The following is a 24522-nucleotide window of genomic DNA, read 5'->3' as shown; positions in this document are numbered from 1 at the left end:
TTTGTTTAGGGCGCTGTGACTCTCGGTGAGGTTTGTTTAGGGCGCTGTGACTCTCGGTGAGGTTTGTTTCGGGCGCTGTGACTCTCGGTGAGGTTTGTTTAGGGCGCTGTGACTCTCGGTGAGGTTTGTTTCGGGCGCTGTGACTCTCGGTGAGGTTTGTTTAGGGCGCTGTGACTCTCGGTGAGGTTTGTTTAGGGCGCTGTGACTCTCGGTGAGGTTTGTTTAGGGCGCTGTGACTCTCGGTGAGGTTTGTTTAGGGCGCTGTGACTCTCGGTGAGGTTTGTTTAGGGCGCTGTGACTCTCGGTGAGGTTTGTTTAGGGCGCTGTGACTCTCGGTGAGGTTTGTTTAGGGCGCTGTGACTCTCGGTGAGGTTTGTTTAGGGCTCTGTGACAATCGGTGAGGTTTGTTTAATGCGCTGTGACTCTCGGTGAGGTTTGTTTAGGGCGCTGTGACTCTCGGTGAGGATGATTTAGGGCGCTGTGACTCTCGGTGAGGTTTGGGGTGCTGTGACTCTCGGTGAGGTTTGTTTAGGGCGCTGAGACTCTCGGTGAGGTTTGTTTAGGGTGCTGTGACTCTCGGTGAGGTTTGTTTAGGGTGCTGTGACTCTCGGTGAGGTTTGTTTAGGGCGCTGTGATTCTCGGTGAGGTTTGTTTAGGGCGCTGTGACTCTCGGTGAGGTTTGTTTAGGGCTCTGTGACAATCGGTGAGGTTTGTTTAGGGCGCTGTGACTCTCGGTGAGGTTTGTTTAGGGCGCTGTGACTCTCGGTGAGGATGATTTAGGGCGCTGTGACTCTCGGTGAGGTTTGGGGTGCTGTGACTCTCGGTGAGGTTTGTTTAGGGCGCTGAGACTCTCGGTGAGGTTTGTTTAGGGTGCTGTGACTCTCGGTGAGGTTTGTTTAGGGTGCTGTGACTCTCGGTGAGGTTTGTTTAGGGCGCTGTGATTCGGTGAGTTTGGGTTTAGAGAGCTGTGACTCTGTGAGGTTCGTTTAGGGTGCTGTAACTCACGGTGAGGTTTGTTTAGGGAGCTGTGACTCTGAGGTTTGTTTAGGGTGCTGTTACTCTGGGTGAGGTTTGTTTAGGTTGCTGTGACTCTCGGTGAGGCTTGGTTAAAGTGTTGTGACTCTTGGTGAGGTTGGTTTCGGGTGCTGTGACTCTCGGTGAGGTTTGTTTAGGGTGCTGTGACTCTGAGGTTTGTTTAGGTAGCTGTAACTCACGGTGAGGTTTGCTTAGGGCGCTGTTACTCTGGGTGAGGTTTGTTTAGGGTGTTCTAACTCTCAGTGAGGTTTGTTTAGGATGCTCTGAGTCTCGGTGAGGCTGGCATACGGTGCTCTGACCCTCGATGAGGCTGGGATACGGTGCTGTGACTCAGTGAGGTTGGGATGGGGTACTGTGACTCTTGGTGATGCTGGGTTTAGGGTGCTGTGACTCGGTGAGGTTTGTTTTGGGTGTTGTGACTCTCGGTGAGGTTGGTTTAGATGCGGAGTCTCGGTGAGGTTGGTTTAGATGCGGAGTCTCGGTGAGGTTGGTTTAGATGCGGAGTCTCGGTGAGGTTGGTTTAGATGCGGAGTCTCGGTGAGGTTGGTTTAGATGCGGAGTCTCGGTGAGGTTGGTTTAGATGCGCAATCTCGGTGAGGTTGGTTTAGATGCGCAGTCTCGGTGAGGTTGGTTTAGATGCGGAGTCTCGGTGAGGTTGGTTTAGATGCGCAGTCTCGGTGAGGTTGGTTTAGATGCGGAGTCTCGGTGAGGTTGGTTTAGATGCGCAATCTCGGTGAGGTTGGTTTAGATGCGCAGTCTCGGTGAGGTTGGTTTAGATGCGGAGTCTCGGTGAGGTTGGTTTAGATGCGCAGTCTCGGTGAGGTTGGTTTAGATGCGGAGTCTCGGTGAGGTTGGTTTAGATGCGGAGTCTCGGTGAGGTTGGTTTAGATGCGGAGTCTCGGTGAGGTTGGTTTAGATGCGGAGTCTCGGTGAGGTTGGTTTAGATGCGGAGTCTCGGTGAGGTTGGTTTAGATGCGGAGTCTCGGTGAGGTTGGTTTAGATGCGGAGTCTCGGTGAGGTTGGTTTAGATGCGGAGTCTCGGTGAGGTTGGTTTAGATGCGGAGTCTCGGTGAGGTTGGTTTAGATGCGGAGTCTCGGTGAGGTTGGTTTAGATGCGGAGTCTCGGTGAGGTTGGTTTAGATGCGGAGTCTCGGTGAGGTTGGTTTAGATGCGGAGTCTCGGTGAGGTTGGTTTAGATGCGGAGTCTCGGTGAGGTTGGTTTAGATGCGGAGTCTCGGTGAGGTTGGTTTAGATGCGGAGTCTCGGTGAGGTTGGTTTAGATGCGGAGTCTCGGTGAGGTTGGTTTAGATGCGGAGTCTCGGTGAGGTTGGTTTAGATGCGGAGTCTCGGTGAGGTTGGTTTAGATGCGGAGTCTCGGTGAGGTTGGTTTAGATGCGGAGTCTCGGTGAGGTTGGTTTAGATGCGGAGTCTCGGTGAGGTTGGTTTAGATGCGGAGTCTCGGTGAGGTTGGTTTAGATGCGGAGTCTCGGTGAGGTTGGTTTAGATGCGGAGTCTCGGTGAGGTTGGTTTAGATGCGGAGTCTCGGTGAGGTTGGTTTAGATGCGGAGTCTCGGTGAGGTTGGTTTAGATGCGGAGTCTCGGTGAGGTTGGTTTAGATGCGGAGTCTCGGTGAGGTTGGTTTAGATGCGGAGTCTCGGTGAGGTTGGTTTAGATGCGGAGTCTCGGTGAGGTTGGTTTAGGGTGCTGGGAGTCTCGTTGGGGTTGGTTTAGGGTGCTGGGAGTCTCGTTGAGGTTGGTTTAGGGTGCTGGGAGTCTCGGTGAGGTTGGTTTCGGGTGGTGGGAGTCTCGGGGTTGCTTTCGGGTGCTGGGAGTCTCGGTGAGGTTGGTTTAGGGTGCTGGGAGTCTCGGGGTTGGTTTAGGGTGCTGGGAGTCTCGGGGTTGGTTTAGGGTGCTGGGAGTCTGGTTGCGGTTGGTTTAGGGTGTTGGGAGTCTGGTTGGGGTTGGTTTAGGGTGCTGGGAGTCTGGTTGTGGTTGGTTTAGGGTGCTGGGAGTCTGGTTGTGGTTGGTTTAGGGTGCTGGGAGTCTGGTTGTGGTTGGTTTAGGGTGCTGGGAGTCTGGTTGTGGTTGGTTTAGGGTGCTGGGAGTCTGGTTGTGGTTGGTTTAGGGTGCTGGGAGTCTGGTTGTGGTTGGTTTAGGGTGCTGGGAGTCTGGTTGTGGTTGGTTTAGGGTGCTGGGAGTCTGGTTGTGGTTGGTTTAGGGTGCTGGGAGTCTGGTTGTGGTTGGTTTAGGGTGCTGGGAGTCTGGTTGTGGTTGGTTTAGGGTGCGGAGTCTCGTTGGGCTTTGGGTTAGGGTGCGAAGTCTCGGGCTTTGGGTTAGGGTGCGGAGTCTCGTTGGGCTTTGGGCTAGGGTGCGGAGTCTCGGGCTTTGGGTTAGGGTGCGGAGTCTCGGTGGGCTTTGGGTTAGGGTGCGGAGTCTCGGTGGGCTTTGGGTTAGGGTGCGGAGTCTCGGTGGGCTTTGGGTTAGGGTGCGGAGTCTCGGTGGGCTTTGGGTTAGGGTGCGGAGTCTCGGTGGGCTTTGGGTTAGGGTGCGGAGTCTCGGTGGGCTTTGGGTTAGGGTGCGGTGTCTCGGTGGGCTTTGGGTTAGGGTGCGGAGATGTGACTCGGTGGGCTTTGGGTTAGGGTGCGGAGATGTGACTCGGTGGGCTTTGGGTTAGGGTGCGGAGATGTGACTCGGTGTGCTTTGGGTTAGGGTGCGGAGATGTGACTCGGTGTGCTTTGGGTTAGGGTGCGGAGATGTGACTCGGTGGGCTTTGGGTTAGGGCAATGTAAGTATTTGTACGATACTGCTCATTCCTGCCAAGTCCCTGCTGCCATGCTGCAGCCATGAATGAGCCAGTCTGAAGTCAGAATTCAGAGAGGCAGATTGTGGGTAACTCATCTCGGCATGGGGCGAGGGCACATCTGGGCATCGGAGGCAGGGTGAGGAACTCACGGTATTGGGGTGGAGGGTGAGGAAGATATATTGGCATTGAGGGATGGATGAGGAACTCACTTGGGCATCGAGGGGAGGGACACCCTTGGGCATCAGGAGGAAGATGAAGAATTCACCTGGGCATTGTGGGAAGATGAAGAATTCACCTGGGCATCGGCGCGGGTGGCGGGGGTGGGGGGGGAGAATGACCAAATCACTTGGGCATTGGGGTGAGGTTGAGGATATCGGCTGTGCATCGGGATGAGAAATTCGGCTGGGCATCAGGGTGAGGAACACCTGGACGTCGAGGGGAGGGTGAGAAACTCACCTGGGCATCAGGCGTGTGTGAGGAACATGGTATCGGTGTGAGGACATATCAGGGTTAGGGGGCAAACCAGGGCATTGGTGGGGAGGAGCACACCTGGGCAGTGGGGAGGGCGAGCAACGCGCCCGGGCGTCGTGGGGAGGGCGAGCAACGCGCCCGGGCGTCGTGGGAAGGGCGAGGAACGCGCCCAGGCGTCGTGGGGAGGGCGAGCAACGCGCCCGGGCGTCGTGGGAAGGGCGAGGAACGCGCCCGGGCGTCGTGGGGAGGGCGAGGAACGCGCCCGGGCGTCGTGGGGAGGGCGAGGAACGCGCCCGGGCGTCGTGGGGAGGTCGAGGAACGCGCCCGGGCGTCGTGGGGAGGTCGAGGAACGCGCCCGGGCGTCGTGGGGAGGTCGAGGAACGCGCCCGGGCGTCGTGGGGAGGGCGAGGAACGCGCCCGGGCGTCGTGGGGAGGGCGAGGAACGCGCCCGGGCGTCGTGGGGAGGGCGAGGAACGCGCCCGGGCGTCGTGGGGAGGGCGAGGAACGCGCCCGGGCGTCGTGGGGAGGGCGAGGAACGCGCCCGGGCGTCGTGGGGAGGGCGAGGAACGCGCCCGGGCGTCGTGGGGAGGGCGAGGAACGCGCCCGGGCGTCGTGGGGAGGGCGAGGAACGCGCCCGGGCGTCGTGGGGAGGGCGAGGAACGCGCCCGGGCGTCGTGGGGAGGGCGAGGAACGCGCCCGGGCGTCGTGGGGAGGGCGAGGAACGCGCCCGGGCGTCGTGGGGAGGAGATTTTTACACCTGTGTATTGGGCTCAGCGGGATATCTGGTTAATTGACGGGAGCTATGAGTTGTATGATTAGCACTGAAGATGACTAAAACTAAAAATATGATGACAAATTGTCAGTATGTTTGTGTAAATAAGAAATGAATTTCCAAGTAAATAAATGAGAAATGGCACTTTGGTTGCTGGAATAATGAGGTAAGAAATAACATCTGGGGGTTTAAGCACTCCAATCCAAGTACGATAATGATGGCATTTAAATAAACAAGCACTGGGGTTGATTTTAGAGGATTAGGATTAAAAAGTAGAGCAGTTAGTTTAGACTTGTGAAGAACCATGATGAGAAATCTATTCAGTTTTAAGCTTCATATTGCAGGAAGATATAGAGATATTGAGGAATGTGCAAAATAGATTTGTCGGGATGAACAAGTGTTCATTTTGGTTTCCCATGTTGCAGGCCTCTGAAACCTCCCCGTCCCAACAGTCTGAGACTCCCGAGTGACTCTGAGGCTGAGTCAGACTCGCGGGCTAGTTCCCCAAACTCCACCATCTCCAATAACAGCAGTGAGGGCTTCGGAGGATTCATGTCATTTGCGAGTAAGTGTTTAAAAGAGAGTGCGTGCGTGTATGTGACTTCAAGACTGTACAGGTTAGAGAAGGGATGGGGACATAATATAAATCGAGAATGCCATGGGTGAAGGATACAACTGGAAGCAATCTTTACATATTTTATAAGCATTGATTTGCACAGTTACAGATGATAAGCAACTGCCTCCTAACTCAACAATCTGAGTTTCACTCTGTCTATTTGTAGGGACAAACCACTTTACAATTTAAACACAATTAATGCACTATTAACCCATAATGTGAAGTTCTGTTAAAACGTGTGTGGTGTGTGTGTTCGGATTTTCTACATACAGACTGTGGTATTGGCAAGTGCTGCTCTTGGACCTCTGACCATAATGGTGTAAGAACATGAAAAATATGTGCAGGATTAGGCTATTCGGCCCTTTGAACCTGCTTTCCCCATGACTGAACGTTTCCTTGCACTCACTATCTGATCACTTGATTCCCTTAGTGCCCAAAATTCTCTCCATCTCTGTCTTGAATGTATTCCAGAGTGAACACCCACAGCTCTTTGGTCTACAGAATTCCAAAGATTCTCAGCCCCCTGAGTGAACACATTCCTTCTCAGTCATTCCAAAATGGTCGATGTATTATCATGGCACTGTGACCCTTTTTCTGGCATTCCCAGCCAGGGGAAACAGCATCTGACCTGTCAAATCTTCTGAGGATTTTAATAATTTCAATGAGAGAGTCCGTCATTCTTCTAAAATTTACAGAATATGGGTCCATTCTACTGAACCTGTCCTCAAAGGCAGCCCCGTCTTCCTCGTTATCATTCTAGTGAGCCTTTGTCGCACCCTCTCTAACGCATGCATATCTCCCTTAGGTAAGGAGAACAAAACTGCACAATTCACCAGGGGTGGTCTCACCAAAACCCTTTAGAATTGCAGGAAGCCTTCCTTACTCTTATACTGGAACAGTGTTGTAATAAAGGCTGCAGTGCAATTTTACTGCATAACTTTGCTGTGCCTCCATGTTAACTTTGTGATTTGTGAAGTGTACAAGGACTCCCTAAATCCCTCTAAATACTGGCGTTCACTAGTGTCTCACTCTTTTAAAAAAAAAAAAAATCCTGTTTTTCCATTTTTCATGCCAAAGTGGTTAATTTCACATTTCACCACATTATACTTCATCTGGTCCTTCCTGCTCGCTCACTTCACTTCACCACTGATTAGTATTTGAGTGGTAATATATTGCCCCGACCCTAGTCTATCAGGGGATGTGGTGAACCATGGCCGGCATTGATGCTTGTGTTTAGCGATCTAAAACATAGTGAAAGCAGACTGCCTTGTGCCAGCCCCGAGATGGGTGACATACCACAAGGGTAGAGGGTATGTTCACCAGAGAGTTGTGCTCTTTACCCACAGGTAACATCTACAAGAGCCGTGGAACCAGCTTCAGCCTCTCCAACCTGGCTCTACCAACCAAAGCAGGACGAGAGAAGAGCACACCATTCCCCAGCCTCAAAGGTAGAGATCTGTCTGTCCTTCTGTCTGCAGTTTGACTTGTGAACTTGTGAATGCTTTGTAGATGTGGAGGGTTGGAGCGTACTTAGTCACTGACCGCTGTCAGCCATTGTTCAAGGATCCCACAGAGGCACTCTGTGTCATCCTTGTTTTCAAATCCCTCTATAGCCCTGCTCTTTTCCCTCTCTGTAACCTTCCCCAGCCCAACAACACTTGAGATCTCTCTGCTCCTCCAATTCCAGCCTCTTGCATGTCCCCAATCCCTTTCACTTCATGTCTTTAGCTGCCAAGACTCTAAGTTCTGGAATTCCCTCCCTAAACATCTCCACCTGTCTACGTCTCTCTCCTCCACCTTTAAAACCTATCTCTTTGACCAAGCATGTGATTACCTGTTCTTATGAGAGTTGTGATGCTTGACTAATTACACTTGGAACAGTTTACTGTGTTAAATGAATGCAGATAGTTGTGTTTAGCTACCTCTCTGAGGATTGTAGAAGTGTCTGTTTTGGGCTGTGACTAATTCTCTTATTGAGGAGGAGCACAGAGGTTTGAATTCCCTCATTTCTCCTTCCACAAACTTTTGAACCCAAGTGTCCTCTCCGACTCACTGGGGATAGTGCACTGTTCTATCAAGCCCCATTGTTTCCTGAGCCGCAACAAATGTGAAAAAGTTTGATCAAACCACCAGATTGCCCCAATTCTAACTAAGTGTTTATTTAGGTTAACAGAATACGAGCATGAGTTTGTAAACTTAAATAAGGAACTGTTTATTGAACAAATTGTCTTTAACTAGTGGCAAAAGAAAGAGATATTAACTGCTAATTTCTAACACTATCACTTAAACTCTACCCCCTTTAATCCTGGTACACACGCATACAAGACACATAAGATACACAAAACATGGATTTTAAGGGTGGGATAAAACAGTTCAATAGCACCAATTCCAGAGTACAGGATTCGATGGGTTGATTTTGATTGATGTCTTCCAAATTTCTTTCAGTTCTTGCTGATGACATGAGCTGGTCTTCCAGCACTTTCAGTATTTAGTTCACTGGTTGAGCACTTGGCTTTCTATGTCTCTAACAGTGATTTTCCCCTTTGCCTCTTGACAGGGGTTTTCAGAGAGAGCAGGTTATAGAGAAATGAGGAGAAAAACCCAGCTAGCTTATTGTGGAATTACTGGAATTTTTGACACACAGGAAAAAGAAGATTTTGTTTCTTTCAGGCTAGGAACTATTCTGCTTGGCTCTCACACAAAACCTGGTCACCTTGTCAGGAGCCAATTATTATGCTGTTGTCAGGCAGGTCCCTTGGTCCTGGACTCCTTTCCTGCACCATCCTGTCTTTCATGGCACACACTGTTCCAGGACTGCAACATTGTATATATCTCTCACCCTTTATCAGTGGACGTCTTTCAACCTGCAGCCATTGTAATTTTAATTCATAGTCCAACAGAAATAAAAAGATATGTTCTTTACACTACACATCTCTCCCCTCAACCCCTGCCTCCAATCCAGTCAGCCACCCCGCTCCCTGTAACTTGTGCAGCCTGACTCTCCTGCCATTTCTTTCCCCCTACTACCGACTCCTTCCAGCCATCACACTGCCTTCCTGCCCCTACCAGCTTGTGCAGCCCCAACTCTCCTGCCGTCTTTTCCCCGCTCCCTGCTGCTGGTCACCCCATTCCTCCCAGCTTGTGCAGCCTCGACCTGCCTGCCTTTTCTTTCACTCACTGCCGCCAGCTTCCCACTTCGCCCAGCTTGTGCAGCCCTGACCCTCCTGCTGTCTCTGTGATCAACATGTGTTGGTGCGTCTCTGAGTTTGAAGGCTATTTTTTTGCTGCTTGCTGTGCTATATCAGTGTTGTATTGGGTCTTGATCAGGAAGGGGCGACGAATCAAACTAATTGCATGTAGACGTGACAAGGGCATGGAGAGAGTTGGCACTATCTTAGTGGCAGGTGACTGGGGTCTAGGGTTAATTGCATTTTCTGTCCACAACACAAAATCACAGATACTTCCCAGGCAAACTTGGACTGGCCTGCTAGAGACTGAAATTAGCAGTGATTCGTATCCCACTCACTCGCGCCCTCTGTCTTGCTTTTGTGTGTCCCCCTGCACGATGGCCTCCCCCCCACCCCCACCACGCATCTCTGGTATGTTTATATTAAGTCTGTAACCAGTGGTGGGTTTGTAATGGTTGTCCATGCAGGGTCGAGAGGTGAGACTGCAATGCGAATGCCCACAGGGAAATCTTATGGCACTAGGCTCTGGTGGTTCTGTGACTGGTGGGGTCAGTATTGAATGGTGGGTCAGGAATGAATATATGTAAAGGCCCTGTGGTGAGAGTGCATGGGTGCTGCTGGACTAGGGATCACCTTCCCTCCTATTTGTCTGCCTATTTGAAGTTATTTTATTGCAATGTCTTGCTTTGCTTTTTTTTCCACGTTTCATGAGAAGAATACTTTAATGTTGAAATAAAGAGTAGAGATGAGGAACCAGGTGGGTATGACCCCTTTATGAGTTATAAACCTAATTCCTGAAGGGCATATGTCACTGTATTGCATTTGATTAGAACTTCGTTAGGTTGTGTTAAACTCTGAGTGTGCTGGTTACTGACATTCTTTATTAGGTGTAGTTGAAGCTTAAATCCAGCTATGTTACAGGCCTTTTTATTTTGGACTGCGTGGGTGTGTGGAGCATGTGTTTTTGTTGCCGTGTGTTTTAATGCAGTGTAAGTTTCTCCTGGATGTCGGCTGATGGTATCTGTTGCGGGTTCTGGCGAGTTGTTCTGTCTCTTGCCCTCTGCCCTCACAGCCTCAAACTCAGTCACAGTGCTTTTGCTGCTGATAGAGTTTCTGCTTGGCTTTGTTCGACAGAAGCGAGGACCCACTTGTTAATTGGGCAGGAGAGTTGCACAGGCTCCGTTTTCATCCGAGATGTAAAGGACGAGAAGACTGCGATAGCACCATGTCAGGGAATCACAGAAAGAAAGACTGTGTCAGGCTACTTAACTTCCAAGGGCAGTCTTTGTAAACCATTCACCTCATTCAGGTTTGGAATGTTTTAGAGCCACTGAAGTACTTTTTGAAGTCTAGCCATTGTGATGAGGAAAACAAGTCAGCCAATTTTTACAAAGCAAGATCCCACAAACAACGTGAGATAAATGGTCAGATCACATGTTTTGCTTTGATGAGGGATAAATATTGACCAAGGCACCAGGGAGAATTCCCCTGTTCATCTTCCACTGATCAGCTTAACATCACATCTGAAAGATGGCCTCTCCAACAGTGCTGCCCTACCTCAGTATTGCCCCTCCAACAGTGCTGCAATCCCTCAGTACCGACTCTATGATAATGCAGCACTCCCACATTACTGACTCTCCGATAGTGCTGCACTCCCTCAGTATTTCCCTCCAACAGTGCAGCGCTCCCTCAGTACTGACTCTCCGACAATGCAGCACCCCCTCAGTACTGACCCTCGGACAGTGCGGCACTCCCTCAATGCTGACCCTCGGACAGTGCAGGACTCGCTCAATACTAACACTCCGACAGTGCAGGACCCCATCAGTACTGACCCACCGACAGTGCTCCACACTCTCAGTACTGAACCTGCGACTGTGCAGCACTCCCTCAGTACTGACGCTCCGACAGTGCAGCACTCCCTCAGTACTGACCCTCCGACAGTGCAGCGCTCCCTCAGTACTGACCCTCCGACAATGCAGCGCTCCCTCAGTACTGACCCTCCGACAGTGCAGCGCTCCCTCAGTACTGACCCTCCGACAGTGCAGCGCTCCCTCAGTACTGACCCTCCGACAGTGCAGCGCTCCCTCAGTACTGACCCTCCGACAGTGCAGCGCTCCCTCAGTACTGACCCTCCGACAGTGCAGCGCTCCCTCAGTACTGACCCTCCGACAGTGCAGCGCTCTCTCAGTACTGACCCTCCGACAGTGCAGCGCTCCCTCAGTACTGACCCTCCGACAGTGCAGCGCTCCCTCAGTTCTGATCCTCCGACAGTGCAGCGCTCCCTCAGTACTGACCCTCCGACAGTGCAGCGCTCCCTCAGTACTGACCCTCCGACAGTGCAGCGCTCTCTCAGTACTGACCCTCCGACAGTGCAGCGCTCCCTCAGTACTGACCCTCCGACAGTGCAGCGCTCCCTCAGTTCTGACCCTCCGACAGTGCAGCGCTCCCTCAGTACTGACCCTCCGACAGTGCAGCGCTCCCTCAGTACTGACCCTCCGACAGTGCAGCGCTCCCTCAGTACTGACCCTCCGACAGTGCAGCGCTCCCTCAGTACTGACCCTCCGACAGTGCAGCGCTCCCTCAGTACTGATCCTCCGACAGTGCAGCGCTCCCTCAGTACTGATCCTCCGACAGTGCAGCGCTCCCTCAGTACTGACCCTCCGACAGTGCAGCGCTCCCTCTGTACTGGCCCTCCCACTGTGCAGCGCTCCCTCTGTACTGGCCCTCCCACTGTGCAGCGCTCCCTCTGTACTGGCCCTCCCACTGTGCAGCGCTCCCTCTGTACTGGCCCTCCCACTGTGCAGCGCTCCCTCTGTACTGGCCCTCCCACTGTGCAGCGCTCCCTCTGTACTGACCCTCCCACTGTGCAGCGCTCCCTCTGTACTGACCCTCCCACTGTGCAGCACTCCCTTAACACTGGGATTGTCAGCTTGGGTTTGTGCTCAAGTATCTGCAGTGGGTGTTGTGCCATCTGATGCAGAGGCATGATGTGCCAGTTAGCCACAGCTGACACTTCAGGGCCTCCAAGCATGGGCCCCACCGACAGGCACTTTGTCCGGTTTCTTTACTCTTGTCTTTGTAAATAGGCTGTGTTAATTGAGCTGGCTGAGTGCAGTTGCCTGAATGGTATTTCGCCAGGTCCTTTTCAAGACTCAAATCTGATGATATGGCTTTTTACTGCCAGCCTGACAGAGTCTCACTCTCGTCTCAGGATTTGTGACCGTTGCCAGTGTTTCTGGCGGGGTCAGAGGTCACGGTGGAAGTGTGGGTTTGGTGAGTGGAGGCTGAACCGACCCTCGGCACCACCAAAGTGTGAAGAAAAAGAAAAATGACTGAGCCCAAATGTATGGACCTTTCTACCCAAGTACATTCGGGTGTCGGTCATTTTCTGGCACCCTCATCTGGTGACCTGGATTTAAAATCCCATCAGGGCCTTTTGGGAATCTGAATTCAGGTTTTTTTAAAAATCCAGAATTTAAAATGAAAAATAGATGATTAAAAAGCTGGTAATATGACTGTCAAGTTGTCAGATTGATGTAAAAATCCATCTGGTTCACTAATGTCCGTTAGGGAAGGAAATCTGCTGTCTCTACATGGTGTGGCATCCACGTGACTCCAAACTCTTAACTACCCTATGAAATAGACTAGTAGGGTAACTGTTGTATCAAACTGCTGCCTGTGGTTCAAGAAGATGGGTCACTGCCACCTTCTTAGGGCAACTAATAAAGGCAATAACTGCTGAACTTGCACTGCCCACAACCCCAGAATGTCTTCAAAACTATTATCTGATCATTGAAGCAGATGTTCTACTGGAGCAGGAGAGTAGTGTCTAGATCTATTGAAGATCACAACATAATACTGCACTGAAAACCCCCAGAAACAAGCCCCTTCCACCTACAGACACCAGCCGAGGGCGATATACATGTGGATCTCTATAGGGAGAGAGGGGTCACTAAATGACTGCGTAAGTAAAGATGCCTTTACTTGTTGGCGAACTTTGCTTCAAATATTTTTTTACTTAAAAGGCACGTTGGGGGTTGCAGGGCTATTCACCTGGCTGGATCTGGACATGGTTATCGGCAATGCTCAGAGATCGGTAGTGGAGAGTCACTGGTGTGTGGCCAAGGTGTGAGTTTAATATATACTAATATGAGGCCACATTTCCAAGAGGATATCTCTGCATGTTTTTGTGTGTACAAATGGAGAGGTCTCAAAACACATTTGAAGCAAATGGAATATGTGTGCAAAGTGATGACAGTGTATGTGTACAAGTATCTGTGTACATGTGGGACAGTTTTGGAAAATAGGTTAAGGTGAGTTAAAGTATACTTGAAGGCATGGAAGGTGGATTATAGCGTGTGCTCAGATGTGCAAGATGGATAAAGTCTGCACACAGGAATACGAAATGGGGGAAGTGTATATGCGGGTCTGGAAAGTGAGGGAAGTGGAGATGCAGATGTGGAAGATGGGGAAAATGTACATGTGGGCGTAGAAGGTGGCACAAGGGTGTGCGCGGGTGTGGAAGGTGGCACAAGGGTGTGTGCGGGCGTGGAAGGTGGCGCAAGGGTGGGCGTGGAAGGTGGCGCAAGGGTGGGCGTGGAAGGTGGCGCAAGGGTGGGCGTGGAAGGTGGCGCAAGGGTGGGCGTGGAAGGTGGCGCAAGGGTGGGCGTGGAAGGTGGCGCAAGGGTGGGCGTGGAAGGTGGCGCAAGGGTGGGCGTGGAAGGTGGCGCAAGGGGGGGCGTGGAAGGTGGCGCAAGGGGGGGCGTGGAAGGTGGCGCAAGGGGGGGGCGTGGGCTTGGAAGGTGGCGCAAGGGGGCTCGCGGGCTTGGAAGGTGGCGCAAGGGTGCGGGCGGGCGTGGAAGGGGGCGCAAGGGGGCGCGCGGCGTATTGGTGTTTTGTTTCAGTATGTGTTTCTGAGGTTTTCTAAATGTGTCTTGGGTCAGTTTGCAGGTTTATGTGTGTGTGTATCAGTGTTTGTGTGTCTCATTGTCTGTGTGGGGGTGCGTGAGTGGGTGGGGTGTCTGTAGGGCGGCAGTGTGTGTCCGGGGGTTGGTCAGCGGGCAGGCGTCGGGGCAAGTGATGCCTGTAAGCTTTCCCAATTTGTTTCCCTGAATCAAATGTCTGCTCGTGCATTAACAACAGAAGCACGTTAAAGGAAAACAGTGATTTTATTGTGTTGTGTCTGGTATATGTGCTGTTTGCTCTGCTACTTGCCTTGTTCTGCTTCGCGTTACTTGTGTTTGACCTGATAATCAGTATTCCAGTGGGCTGTTTGGCTGGCCAGTTACAGCATGTTGTGGTAAAGAGGTGACTGGTTGATGTGTTGGGTTTGATTCTGTACTCTTTACTGAACCCTAACACTTCATCAGTGTTGTTGGAAAACATCCTCTCTTTATCCAACAACGTTCACTGGTCACCAGCTCAGCCTGCACTCTGCACCTTTAGATTTGTGCTTTCCACCGCGGGCTTTGCACAACACAGGCTGATCTTACTATATCTCCCAGTATAACTGGTACTCTGGAGAGGGACACTGAATCAGTGCTGACCACCTCGCTGACCCCTGGAAAACTGTCGGACTGAATTGTCTGTTTTTGGAGTGATTTATTTATTTTTGAATTGTTTTGCCGAATGAGCACTAATTGTGATTTTGTGTGTCCCAGTATTTGGGCTAAATACTATAATGGAGATAATAACGGAAGCTGGAGTGGGTAGTGAAGGTGGGTCTTCTGCATGGGCTGCATGCTCCTTCCCTGGAATGCTGTGCCTTCCACATTCAGCTGTTTGTTGTTTCTCTAACCCCTTTCTTGCCCCTCACATCATTGGGTAATTGATGTCACACCCACCCCCTTGATTAACCTGCTCATCTGTGCCCTGTCTGCTTCGCCTGCTGCTCATTTATTGCTCTGTTGATTCCGCATGTGGCGAGGGTCCGAAGGTCTGCCATCCCCTCCCCCAGCCCCTCTCGCACCCGGCCCCCCCTTCCACCAGCCCCGGCTCTCCTCCCCACCCCGGGTTCACCCCCCTCCTCCCCCACCCTGGGTTCACCCCCCTCCTCCCCCACCCTGGGTTAACCGCACCCCGCCGCCTCCCCCACCCCGGGTTCACCCCCCTACAACCCACACTCCACCCTTGTCTCCCGCTCCCACAGCACGACTACCCCCCGGCCTCCTCCCCCCCCCCCCCCCCCCCCCCACTACACACACAACCTTGCACCCAGGGTGGCCCCCACACCGCCTGCTGGTCCGCCCACCCCCTTGCCTTCCCCACCCAGCACCTCACCCCTGCCCAGCCCCCTCCCCTCGGCCCGGCCCCCTCCCCTCGCCCCTGTCCGACACCCTCCCCCCCCCCCCCCCCAGCCCCCCTCCCGACTCCCTGTCCCCCTCCTCACCACCCCTGCAGCTGGCCCTCCTCTCAACCCGTGGCCCACTCACAACCCCTCACTAAGGCTGGCCACCTCCACTCCTACCCCAGTTTGTCCCGCATCACGACCTTTTGTTTGTTGACTTTGGAGTCAGCTTTCCATCCTGTTTTCTGCCAATGTGTGATGTAGAATTGCAGCACTTTTACCCCAGATTGACCGTTATTTTCCTTCCCCTCCACCCCTTGTTGTTTTGATACAATTCTGATAACTCTGTCTCGCTGAAGCCTTGGGCTAATCTCCTTGACACTATTTTCCTTCATTATCCAGGTAACAGACGAGCCCTGGTTGACCAGAGATCCTCGGTTATCAAGCACAGCCCGACTGTGAAGAGGGAATCACCCTCGCCCCAGGGCAGAGTGAATAACAGCAGGTACGTGGAGATTGAGTGAGGGGGAGTGAAACATAGGTACACAGAGTGAGAGGGGTGGAGTGAAACACAGGTACACAGATGAGGGGGGAGTGAAACACAGGCACACGGAGTGAGGGGGGAGTGAAACACAGGCACATGGAGTGAGGGGGGAGTGAAACACAGGCACACGGAGTGAGGGGGGAGTGAAACACAGGCACACGGAGTGAGGGGGGACTGAAACACAGGCACACGGAGTGAGGGGGGACTGAAACACAGGCACACGGAGTGAGGGGGGACTGAAACACAGGCACACGGAGTGAGGGGGGACTGAAACACAGGCACACGGAGTGAGGGGGGACTGAAACAGGCACACGGAGTGAGGGGGGACTGAAACAGGCACACGGAGTGAGGGGGGATTGAAACACAGGCACACGGAGTGAGGGGGGACTGAAACACAGGCACACGGAGTGAGGGGGGACTGAAACACAGGCGCACGGAGTGAGGGGGGACAAACACAGGCGCACGGAGTGAGGGGGGACTGAAACAGAGGCACACGGAGTGAGGGGGGACTGAAACAGAGGCACACGGAGTGAGGGGGGACTGAAACAGAGGCACACGGAGTGAGGGGGGACTGAAACAGAGGCACACGGAGTGAGGGGGGACTGAAACAGAGGCACACGGAGTGAGGGGGGACTGAAACAGAGGCACACGGAGTGAGGGGGGACTGAAACAGAGGCACACGGAGTGAGGGGGGACTGAAACAGAGGCACACGGAGTGAGGGGGGACTGAAACAGAGGCACACGGAGTGAGGGGGGACTGAAACAGAGGCACACGGAGTGAGGGGGGACTGAAACAGAGGCACACGGAGTGAGGGGGGGCTGAAACAGAGGCACACGGAGTGAGGGGGGACTGAAACAGAGGCACACGGAGTGAGGGGGACTGAAACACAGGCACACGGAGTGAGGGGGGACTGAAACACAGGCACACGGAGTGAGGGGGGACTGAAACACAGGCACACGGAGTGAGGGGGGACTGAAACACAGGCACACGGAGTGAGGGGGGACTGAAACACAGGCACACGGAGCGAGGGGGGACTGAAACACAGGCACACGGAGCGAGGGGGGACTGAAACACAGGCACACGGAGCGAGGGGGGACTGAAACACAGGCACACGGAGCGAGGGGGGACTGAAACACAGGCACACGGAGCGAGGGTGGACTGAAACACAGGCACACGGAGCGAGGGGGGACTGAAACACAGGCACACGGAGCGAGGGGGGACTGAAACACAGGCACACGGAGTGAGGGGGGGACTGAAACACAGGCACACGGAGTGAGGGGGGACTGAAACACAGGCACACGGAGCGAGGGGGGACTGAAACACAGGCACACGGAGCGAGGGGGGACTGAAACACAGGCACACGGAGCGAGGGGGGACTGAAACACAGGCACACGGAGCGAGGGGGGACTGAAACACAGGCACACGGAGCGAGGGGGGACTGAAACACAGGCACACGGAGCGAGGGGGGACTGAAACACAGGCACACGGAGCGAGGGGGGACTGAAACACAGGCACACGGAGTGAGGGGGGACTGAAACACAGGCACACGGAGTGAGGGGGGACTGAAACACAGGCACACGGAGTGAGGGGGGACTGAAACACAGGCACACGGAGTGAGGGGGGACTGAAACACAGGCACACGGAGTGAGGAGGGACTGAAACACAGGTACAAGGTGTGTGGGGGGGACTGAAACACAGGTACAAGGTGTGTGGGGGGGACTGAAACACAGGTACAAGGGGTGGGGGGGGGGCGTGGAGTGAAGCACAGGTACACGGCGTGAGGGGGTAGTGAAACACAGGTACACGGCGTGAGGGGGAAGTGAAACACAGGTACACGGAGTGAGGGGGGACTGAAACACAGGCACACGGAGTGAGGGGGTAGTGAAACACAGGTACACGGAGTGAGGGGGTAGTGAAACACAGGTACACGGAGTGAGGGGGGACTGAAACACAGGCACACGGAGTGAGGGGGTAGTGAAACACAGGTACACGGAGTGAGGGGGAAGTGAAACACAGGTACCTGGGGTGATGGGAGAGTTAAGCACAGGGTGAGGGGGGTGAGTCAACGCCATAGGTACAGGGGCCTGGCTGTCAACACCGGTTTGACTTGAATCAGCACCATTTGATTATGTTGTTGCTCCTAACTCCAGCTCTTTGGGTTCCAGTGAGAATCAGCAATTCTTGAAGGAACTGGTACATAATGTTCTTGATGGTCAGGGTGTCGGCTGGTTAAATATGAAGAAAGTCCGCCGCCTGCTGGAAAACGAGCAGCTTCGAGTCTTTGTCCTCAGTAAACTGAACAGGACCATCCAATCGGAGGAGGATGCTCGGCTTGACATCTTGAAGGATGTGGTAAGGTGCTTTAGGAAATCATAGTGTGGTAGAGCCAATGTTCCAGCCCCTCTCTGCAAACTCTCCACCCTCCCATCATTCTCTGCAACATCACCAGCTCTGTCTCTTGCTTATTCTTCCCAACAACCTGCATCCTCTCTTTTTGACATTTGCAATCCCTCATTTCTGACAGTGCGGCACTCACTCAGTACTGACCCTCCGACAGTGCGGCACTCCCTCAGTACTGACCCTCTGACGGTGCGGCACTCCCTCAGTACTGACCCTCTGACGGTGCGGCACTCCCTCAGTACTGACCCTCTGACGGTGCGGCACTCCCTCAGTACTGACCCTCTGACGGTGCGGCACTCCCTCAGTACTGACCCTCTGACGGTGCGGCACTCCCTCAGTACTGACCCTCTGACGGTGCGGCACTCCCTCAGTACTGACCCTCTGACGGTGCGGCACTCCCTCAGTACTGACCCTCCAACGGTGCGGCACTCCCTCAGTTACTGACCCTCCAACGGTGTGGCCCTCCCTCAGTTACTGACCCTCCGACAGTGCAGCCCTCCCTCAGTTACTGACCCTCCGACAGTGCAGCTCTCCCTCAGTTACTGACCCTCCGAAAGTGCAGCCCTCCCTCAGTTACTGACCCTCCGACGGTGCAGCCCTCCCTCAGTACTGACCCTCTGACGGTGTGATTCGCCCTCTGTTCTGTCCTTGTGTGTTTAGATTATGTGCTGAAATCTCTGGTGTGGATCTTGTACCCTAACCTTCTGGCTGTTGTCACTGAGATAAGATTCTACATCGTCCTGATTTTCTGTCTTTGATTTTAGTAGCTCTTGGACCATTCCTAGTTTGCCCACCCTCTCTGCTGTTGGCTACGTGACCCGTTCTGAGAGGCTTTCATCTCCAGTTGGTAGGGTGGAGATCTTAACACTGCTGAGTGAGATCATGCTTATACATACACCCAAAAACTGGACTGAGGGAGGAGAGCGAATGCACCACTTGCCTTGGCTGCCCAATGTAGGTTCTAATCTTCCTGAACTGACTGGTGTGTTCATGGGAATCTCCGTCATCTTAAATTACAACTTCACTTCCCAAACCATTGCTAATTTTGCAGGAAATATGAGATCCAGAATAGAATCTGAACCAATTCTGGGATTTTGTTATGCAGAATTTCCAGTGTGATTCTACACATGATTTCTTTGTGATTTTTAGCTTTAACTTGCTGACTCTCCTTCTTTGTGACTTGTCTGCTCCCCTTATTGTTGTCATTTGGTATAACCTGAGTGGTAGCGCAGAATGTGATAATGTTTGGATATTGTTGGTGTAGTGTGTGTCAGTGTGGTACAGTACGTGGTAACAGGATATTGTTGGTGTAGTTAGTGTGTCAATGTGGTACAGTATGTGGTAACATTGGGGTATTGTTGGTATAGTGAGTGTGTCAGTGTGGTACAGTATGTGGTAACGTTTGGATATTGTTGGTGTAGTGAGTGTGTCAGTGTGGTACAGTATGTGGTAACGTTTGGATATTGGTGTAGTGAGTGTGTCAGTGTGGTACAGTATGTGGTAACGTTTGGATATTGTTGGTGTAGTGAGTGTGTCAGTGTGGTACAGTATGTGGTAATGTTTGGATATTGGTGTAGTGAGTGTGTCAGTGTGGTACAGTATGTGGTAATGTTTGGATATTGGTGTAGTGAGTGTGTCAGTGTGGTACAGTATGTGGTAACGTTTGGATATTGTTGGTGTAGTGAGTGTGTCAGTGTGGTACAGTATGTGGTAATGTTTGGATACTGGTGTAATGGGTGTGTCAGTGTGGTACAGTATGTGGTAACGTTTGGATATTGGTGTAATGAGTGTGTCACTGTGGTACAGTATGTGGTAACGTTTGGATATTGTTGGTGTAGTGAGTGTGTCAGTGTGGTACAGTATGTGATGACCATTGCCCCAACTGTCCTCATTGCAGGAAATCAGTAAAAAGGTGTACAGGGGGATGCTCGACCTGCTGAAGTGCTGCGTGTCCAGTCTGGAGCATTCCTACAGCAATGCTGGTCTAGGAGGGATGGCCAGTGCCTTCACCCTACTTGAGATCGCCCACACACACTACTACAATAAAGGTAAGCAGAGGCGTTGGCAGCCTGAGACCAGAGAGCACCTCATTCAGAATGGGGCTGCTGAGGGGTGGTCACCACCCTATCGTGTACATAAGAATATAGGAACAGCAGGAGGCCTTTCAGCCTTTCAACCTACCAATTAATTCAGTCATGAATCATCCTTTTCTTCATGCCATTGTCTCAGCTTTGCTCCATTATCCCTTAAAACCCCAAATTAACAAACATCCCCCCATCTGTATTCCTGTAGCATGCTCTACACTTTGGGGCAGAGTGTTCCACATCACTACTTGCATTTAATTGAATTGGTCCACCACAAGAACAGACACACCTCAATTCGGGGTGAGACCCATTGACTCCATTCAATTCCTGGAATAATGCAGCGTAGCCCATGTCTTTACGCCATGTACACAGAGCATTCCCTTTCCAGAATCTGCCCCTTCCCTCCTGGGTAAAACTGCACAACCTGAAGCCCTGCTTTGCCTGGCCCAGCCATCACAGTGCGGAGAAGACATCAGGTACACTGAGGCTGCACCAGGCACTCACCACACTGTTAAACAGGACCATGTACAGACCACGCTACCTGTTAAATGAGACCAGGTACAGACCACACTGTTATTAAACCAGACCAGGTGCACACCATGCTGTCTGTTACGGGACCAGGTACACACCACACTACCTGTTAAAAAGGACCAGGTACACATATGCTGTCTGTTGAACAGGACCAGGTACAAACATCACTGTCTGTTAAGCAGGACCAGGTACAGACCACATTGTTATTAAACAGGACCATGTACAGACCATGCTACCTGTTAAATGGGACCAGGTACAGACCACACTGTTAAACAGGACCAGGTACACAGCATGCTGTCTGTTGCAGGACCAGGTGTACACCACGCTGCCTTTTAAACAGCACCAGGTACAGACCACACTATCTGTTAAGCAGGACCAGGTGCATACCATGCTGTCTGTTAACAGGACCAAGTACAGACTTCATTCTGTTAAATGGGACCATGTACAGACCACACTGTCTGTTAACAGGATCAGATATAGACCACATTGTTATTAAACAGGACCATGTACAGACCATGCTACCTGACAAACGAGACCAGGTACAGATCGTGCTGTCTGTTAAACAAGACCAGGTACAGACTGCGCTGTCTGTTAAACAGGACCAGGTACAGACTGCGCTGTCTGTTAAACAGGACCAGGTACAGACTGCGCTGGCTGTTAAACAGGACCAGGTACAGACCGCGCTGGCTGTTAAACAGGACCAGGTACAGACCGCGCTGGCTGTTAAACAGGACCAGGTACAGACCGCGCTGGCTGTTAAACAGGACCAGGTACAGACCGCGCTGGCTGTTAAACAGGACCAGGTACAGACCGCGCTGGCTGTTAAACAGGACCAGGTACAGACCGCGCTGGCTGTTAAACAGGACCAGGTACAGACCGCGCTGGCTGTTAAACAGGACCAGGTACAGACCGCGCTGGCTGTTAAACAGGACCAGGTACAGACCGCGCTGGCTGTTCAGTAGGACCAGACACGAGTGCCAGTGATAGTGTTGGGTTACAGACTCTGCCATTCTTGCACAACACACACACTGGATCCGTGACTGCCAGTATCCCTCTATATTACTGGTAACTGTTAAAACAGTGTTTGTTTGAATTGTATTGATTGTTAAGGTGGTTGTTGAATTATTGATTTCTGTTCACTGTGTTTCCCGCCCCCCCCCCCCAAACCCGCTGCTCCTCTCCCTAACCCAGACCCTGACAAGAGGAAACGCAGTCCTACAGAGGGAGGTTCAGTGCCAGGTATTAAGGAGCCTGTACCCTCGAAGGGGGAAATGAAACATCCCAGTGTGGCAATGACCCACCTGCAACTCCCACCGAAAGCTCCCGTCAGCAAGGGGCTGGGCGAGTATGACACCCGGAGTCTGAATGAAGAAAATTTTGTTGCTTCCATCGGTGTGTATTGCATGTGGACACATTTTATAGCACACTCGAGATTGAGACTATTGGCTCGAGTTCCGCAATCGTTCTGTGATTAGAAGCCAGGTGGGCAAGCAGTAGTCTGAAGTGGCCCATGCCAGGCCTGGACTAACAGCAGCCTGTAGTGAGGCCTGTACAGTCACTGCCAGGCCTGGGATAAGAGCAGCCTGTAGTGAGGCCTGTACAGACACTGCCAGGCTTGGGCTAAGAGCAGCCTGTAGTGAGGCCAGTACAGTCGCTGCCAGGCCTGGGATAAGAGCAGCTTGTAGTGAGGCCTGTACAGTCGCTGCCAGGCCTGGGATAAGAGCAGCCTGTATTGAGGCCTGTACAGTCGCTGCCAGGCCTGGGATAAGAGCAGCCTGTCATGAGGCCTGTACAGTCACTGCCAGGCCTGGGATAAGAGCAGCCTGTCATGAGGCCTGTACAGTCGCTGCCAGGCCTGGGATAAGAGCAGCTTGTAGTGAGGCCTGTACAGTCGCTGCCAGGCCTGGGTTAACAGGCTGCAGTGAGGCCTGTACAGTCACTGTCAGGCCTGGGATAAGAACAGGCTGTAGTGAGGCCTGTACAGACACTGCCAGGCCTGGGTTAAGAGCAGGCTGCAGTGAGGCCTGTACAGACACTGCCAGACCTGGGATAAGAGCAGGCTGCAGTGAGGCCTGTACAGATACTGCCAGACCTGGGATAAGAGCAGGCTGGAGAAATATTTGTATACTTGCTGCTAGGTTGATGTCAGTGGCTGAGGTGGTAGTGTTGTGAATGTAGGCATGCACTGTCCAGTGGTAACATAAATGCTTAGATTCTGGTCACAATGTGGGCAGTCAGTCACTGTTTCATCATGTTTTATAGTTGATCCAATTCCAGACAGGAGGCTGAAAGATGAGGCTGGTTACCAGCTTCTGGGGGAAGTGCATCACATCAACGTGTTCCTTAGCAGGTGAACTTTATCCAGCTTCTGCAGAGTTGAGGAGAAAGGATTAATTAGCATCCCTGTTTCTGAAGAGTTCACTGGAGGGTGGAGACCATCCCAGGCCCCTTTTCATCCCACCTAACTTGGACCTGTGCACGATGAACAGCCCTTAAAGTCTGTGCCACCTCTGTCATGCAGTTATTGTACCACAGCAAGGTTACAGTATGTTGACGGACAGAAGTGGGCATTGAGTCCAATCCCTTTCAAAATGTGCTGACTGCCTGTTCCCTTTGCTTTGCTGTGTGTGAAATCATGCACAGGAGCATGTTCAGTCCAGCACCCAGCAAAGAGTGCCTTTTCAGTCTGACTGCATGAAGCTGGCAAGTTAACTGGTACAGAGAGTTGTAGAAGTTCGGAGCTGTGGGTGGCTTGATAGAACAACAATTTACCTCAGGGCTGCCAGTAAATAACTCCAGACCCCATTCCCTTCATCTTTCCTGGAACTGCCATTCTGTTATCATGGAGTCAAACAGCATGGAAGGAGTCCATTCAGTGCATCTTACCTGCGCTGTCTCTTTGAAAGGATAATCATGCTTAGTCCCATTTCTCTGCTTTTTATCAATAAGGCTGGAAGTTCTTCCCCATAATTCTGAGAAGTTAGGAAATAGGAGTAGGCCATTTGGCCCACCAACCCTGCTCTACCATTGAACAAGATCATGGCTGATCTTTTACATCATCTCCAGCTTCCCGCACTATCCCCATAACCCTTATTGTCCAAAGATCTATCTTGAATGTGAAATCGATCCCAAGCTAGTTGGTGAAGTATGAAACGAAATGCTAATACTTTTCTTAACAAGAGGGTTATTTACAGAACGCAGCATTACACATGATTGATTCCGACCTACTGCTGCCATGTCCCAGCATTCTCTCTTTATACTCTTTTGATACGAAACAATAAAGTGGAATAACTAACCAAATTAACAAGTTCAATTGAAGTGATAGCCCCTTAAAGGGGCACTGTAACAAAAAACACAAAACTTAAAGGAACCTTAAGGTACCAAGGTGCCTCAAGTGTACCAGCGGACGCCGTGTGCTCCCTCTGCAGCGGACGCCGTGTGCTCCCTCTGCAGCGGAAGCCGTGTGCTCCCTCTCCAGCGGACGCCGTGTGCTCCCTCTCCAGCGGACGCCGTGTGCTCCCTCTCCAGCGGACGCCGTGTGCTCCCTCTCCAGTGGACGCCGTGTGCTCCCTCTCCAGCGACAACCGGGTGTGAACGTAGCCACGAGAAAGGGGCAGACAATCGGGCTGAACAACCCTCACAACTGCCCACTGCCTGGACCTGTTGGTGGTCACCTTGTCTACAGTTTCTCTTTTTACTCTTTTCAGTACACCTATAAAAATATAACAATTAAAAAAATTAACCAGCTAAACAACCTAATTAAACAGATTGATAGCCTCTGCGTATCTAAT

At 52.1% G+C, this 24522-nt stretch overlaps 1 protein-coding gene across 4 annotated transcripts in view; it reads left to right on the top strand.

The window, feature by feature from the left end:
• The window catches only part of madd (MAP-kinase activating death domain), a 277971-nt gene that overhangs the window by 186041 nt on the left and 67408 nt on the right, over positions 1-24522 (top strand). For all 4 annotated transcript variants that reach the window (XM_041197546.1, XM_041197545.1, XM_041197544.1 and 1 more), the window contains 6 exons: positions 5507-5646; positions 7044-7145; positions 15574-15676; positions 17882-18068; positions 20014-20164; positions 21923-22123. In XM_041197546.1, coding sequence (XP_041053480.1) covers positions 5507-5646; positions 7044-7145; positions 15574-15676; positions 17882-18068; positions 20014-20164; positions 21923-22123 — 884 coding nt within the window. The remainder of the gene's footprint in view (positions 1-5506; positions 5647-7043; positions 7146-15573; positions 15677-17881; positions 18069-20013; positions 20165-21922; positions 22124-24522) is intronic.

This window comes from Carcharodon carcharias, chromosome 10 (genome assembly GCF_017639515.1).
Source record: "Carcharodon carcharias isolate sCarCar2 chromosome 10, sCarCar2.pri, whole genome shotgun sequence".
NCBI classification, from domain to species: Eukaryota; Metazoa; Chordata; class Chondrichthyes; order Lamniformes; family Lamnidae; genus Carcharodon; species Carcharodon carcharias.
This window is presented reverse-complemented; position numbering and strand designations above follow the sequence as displayed.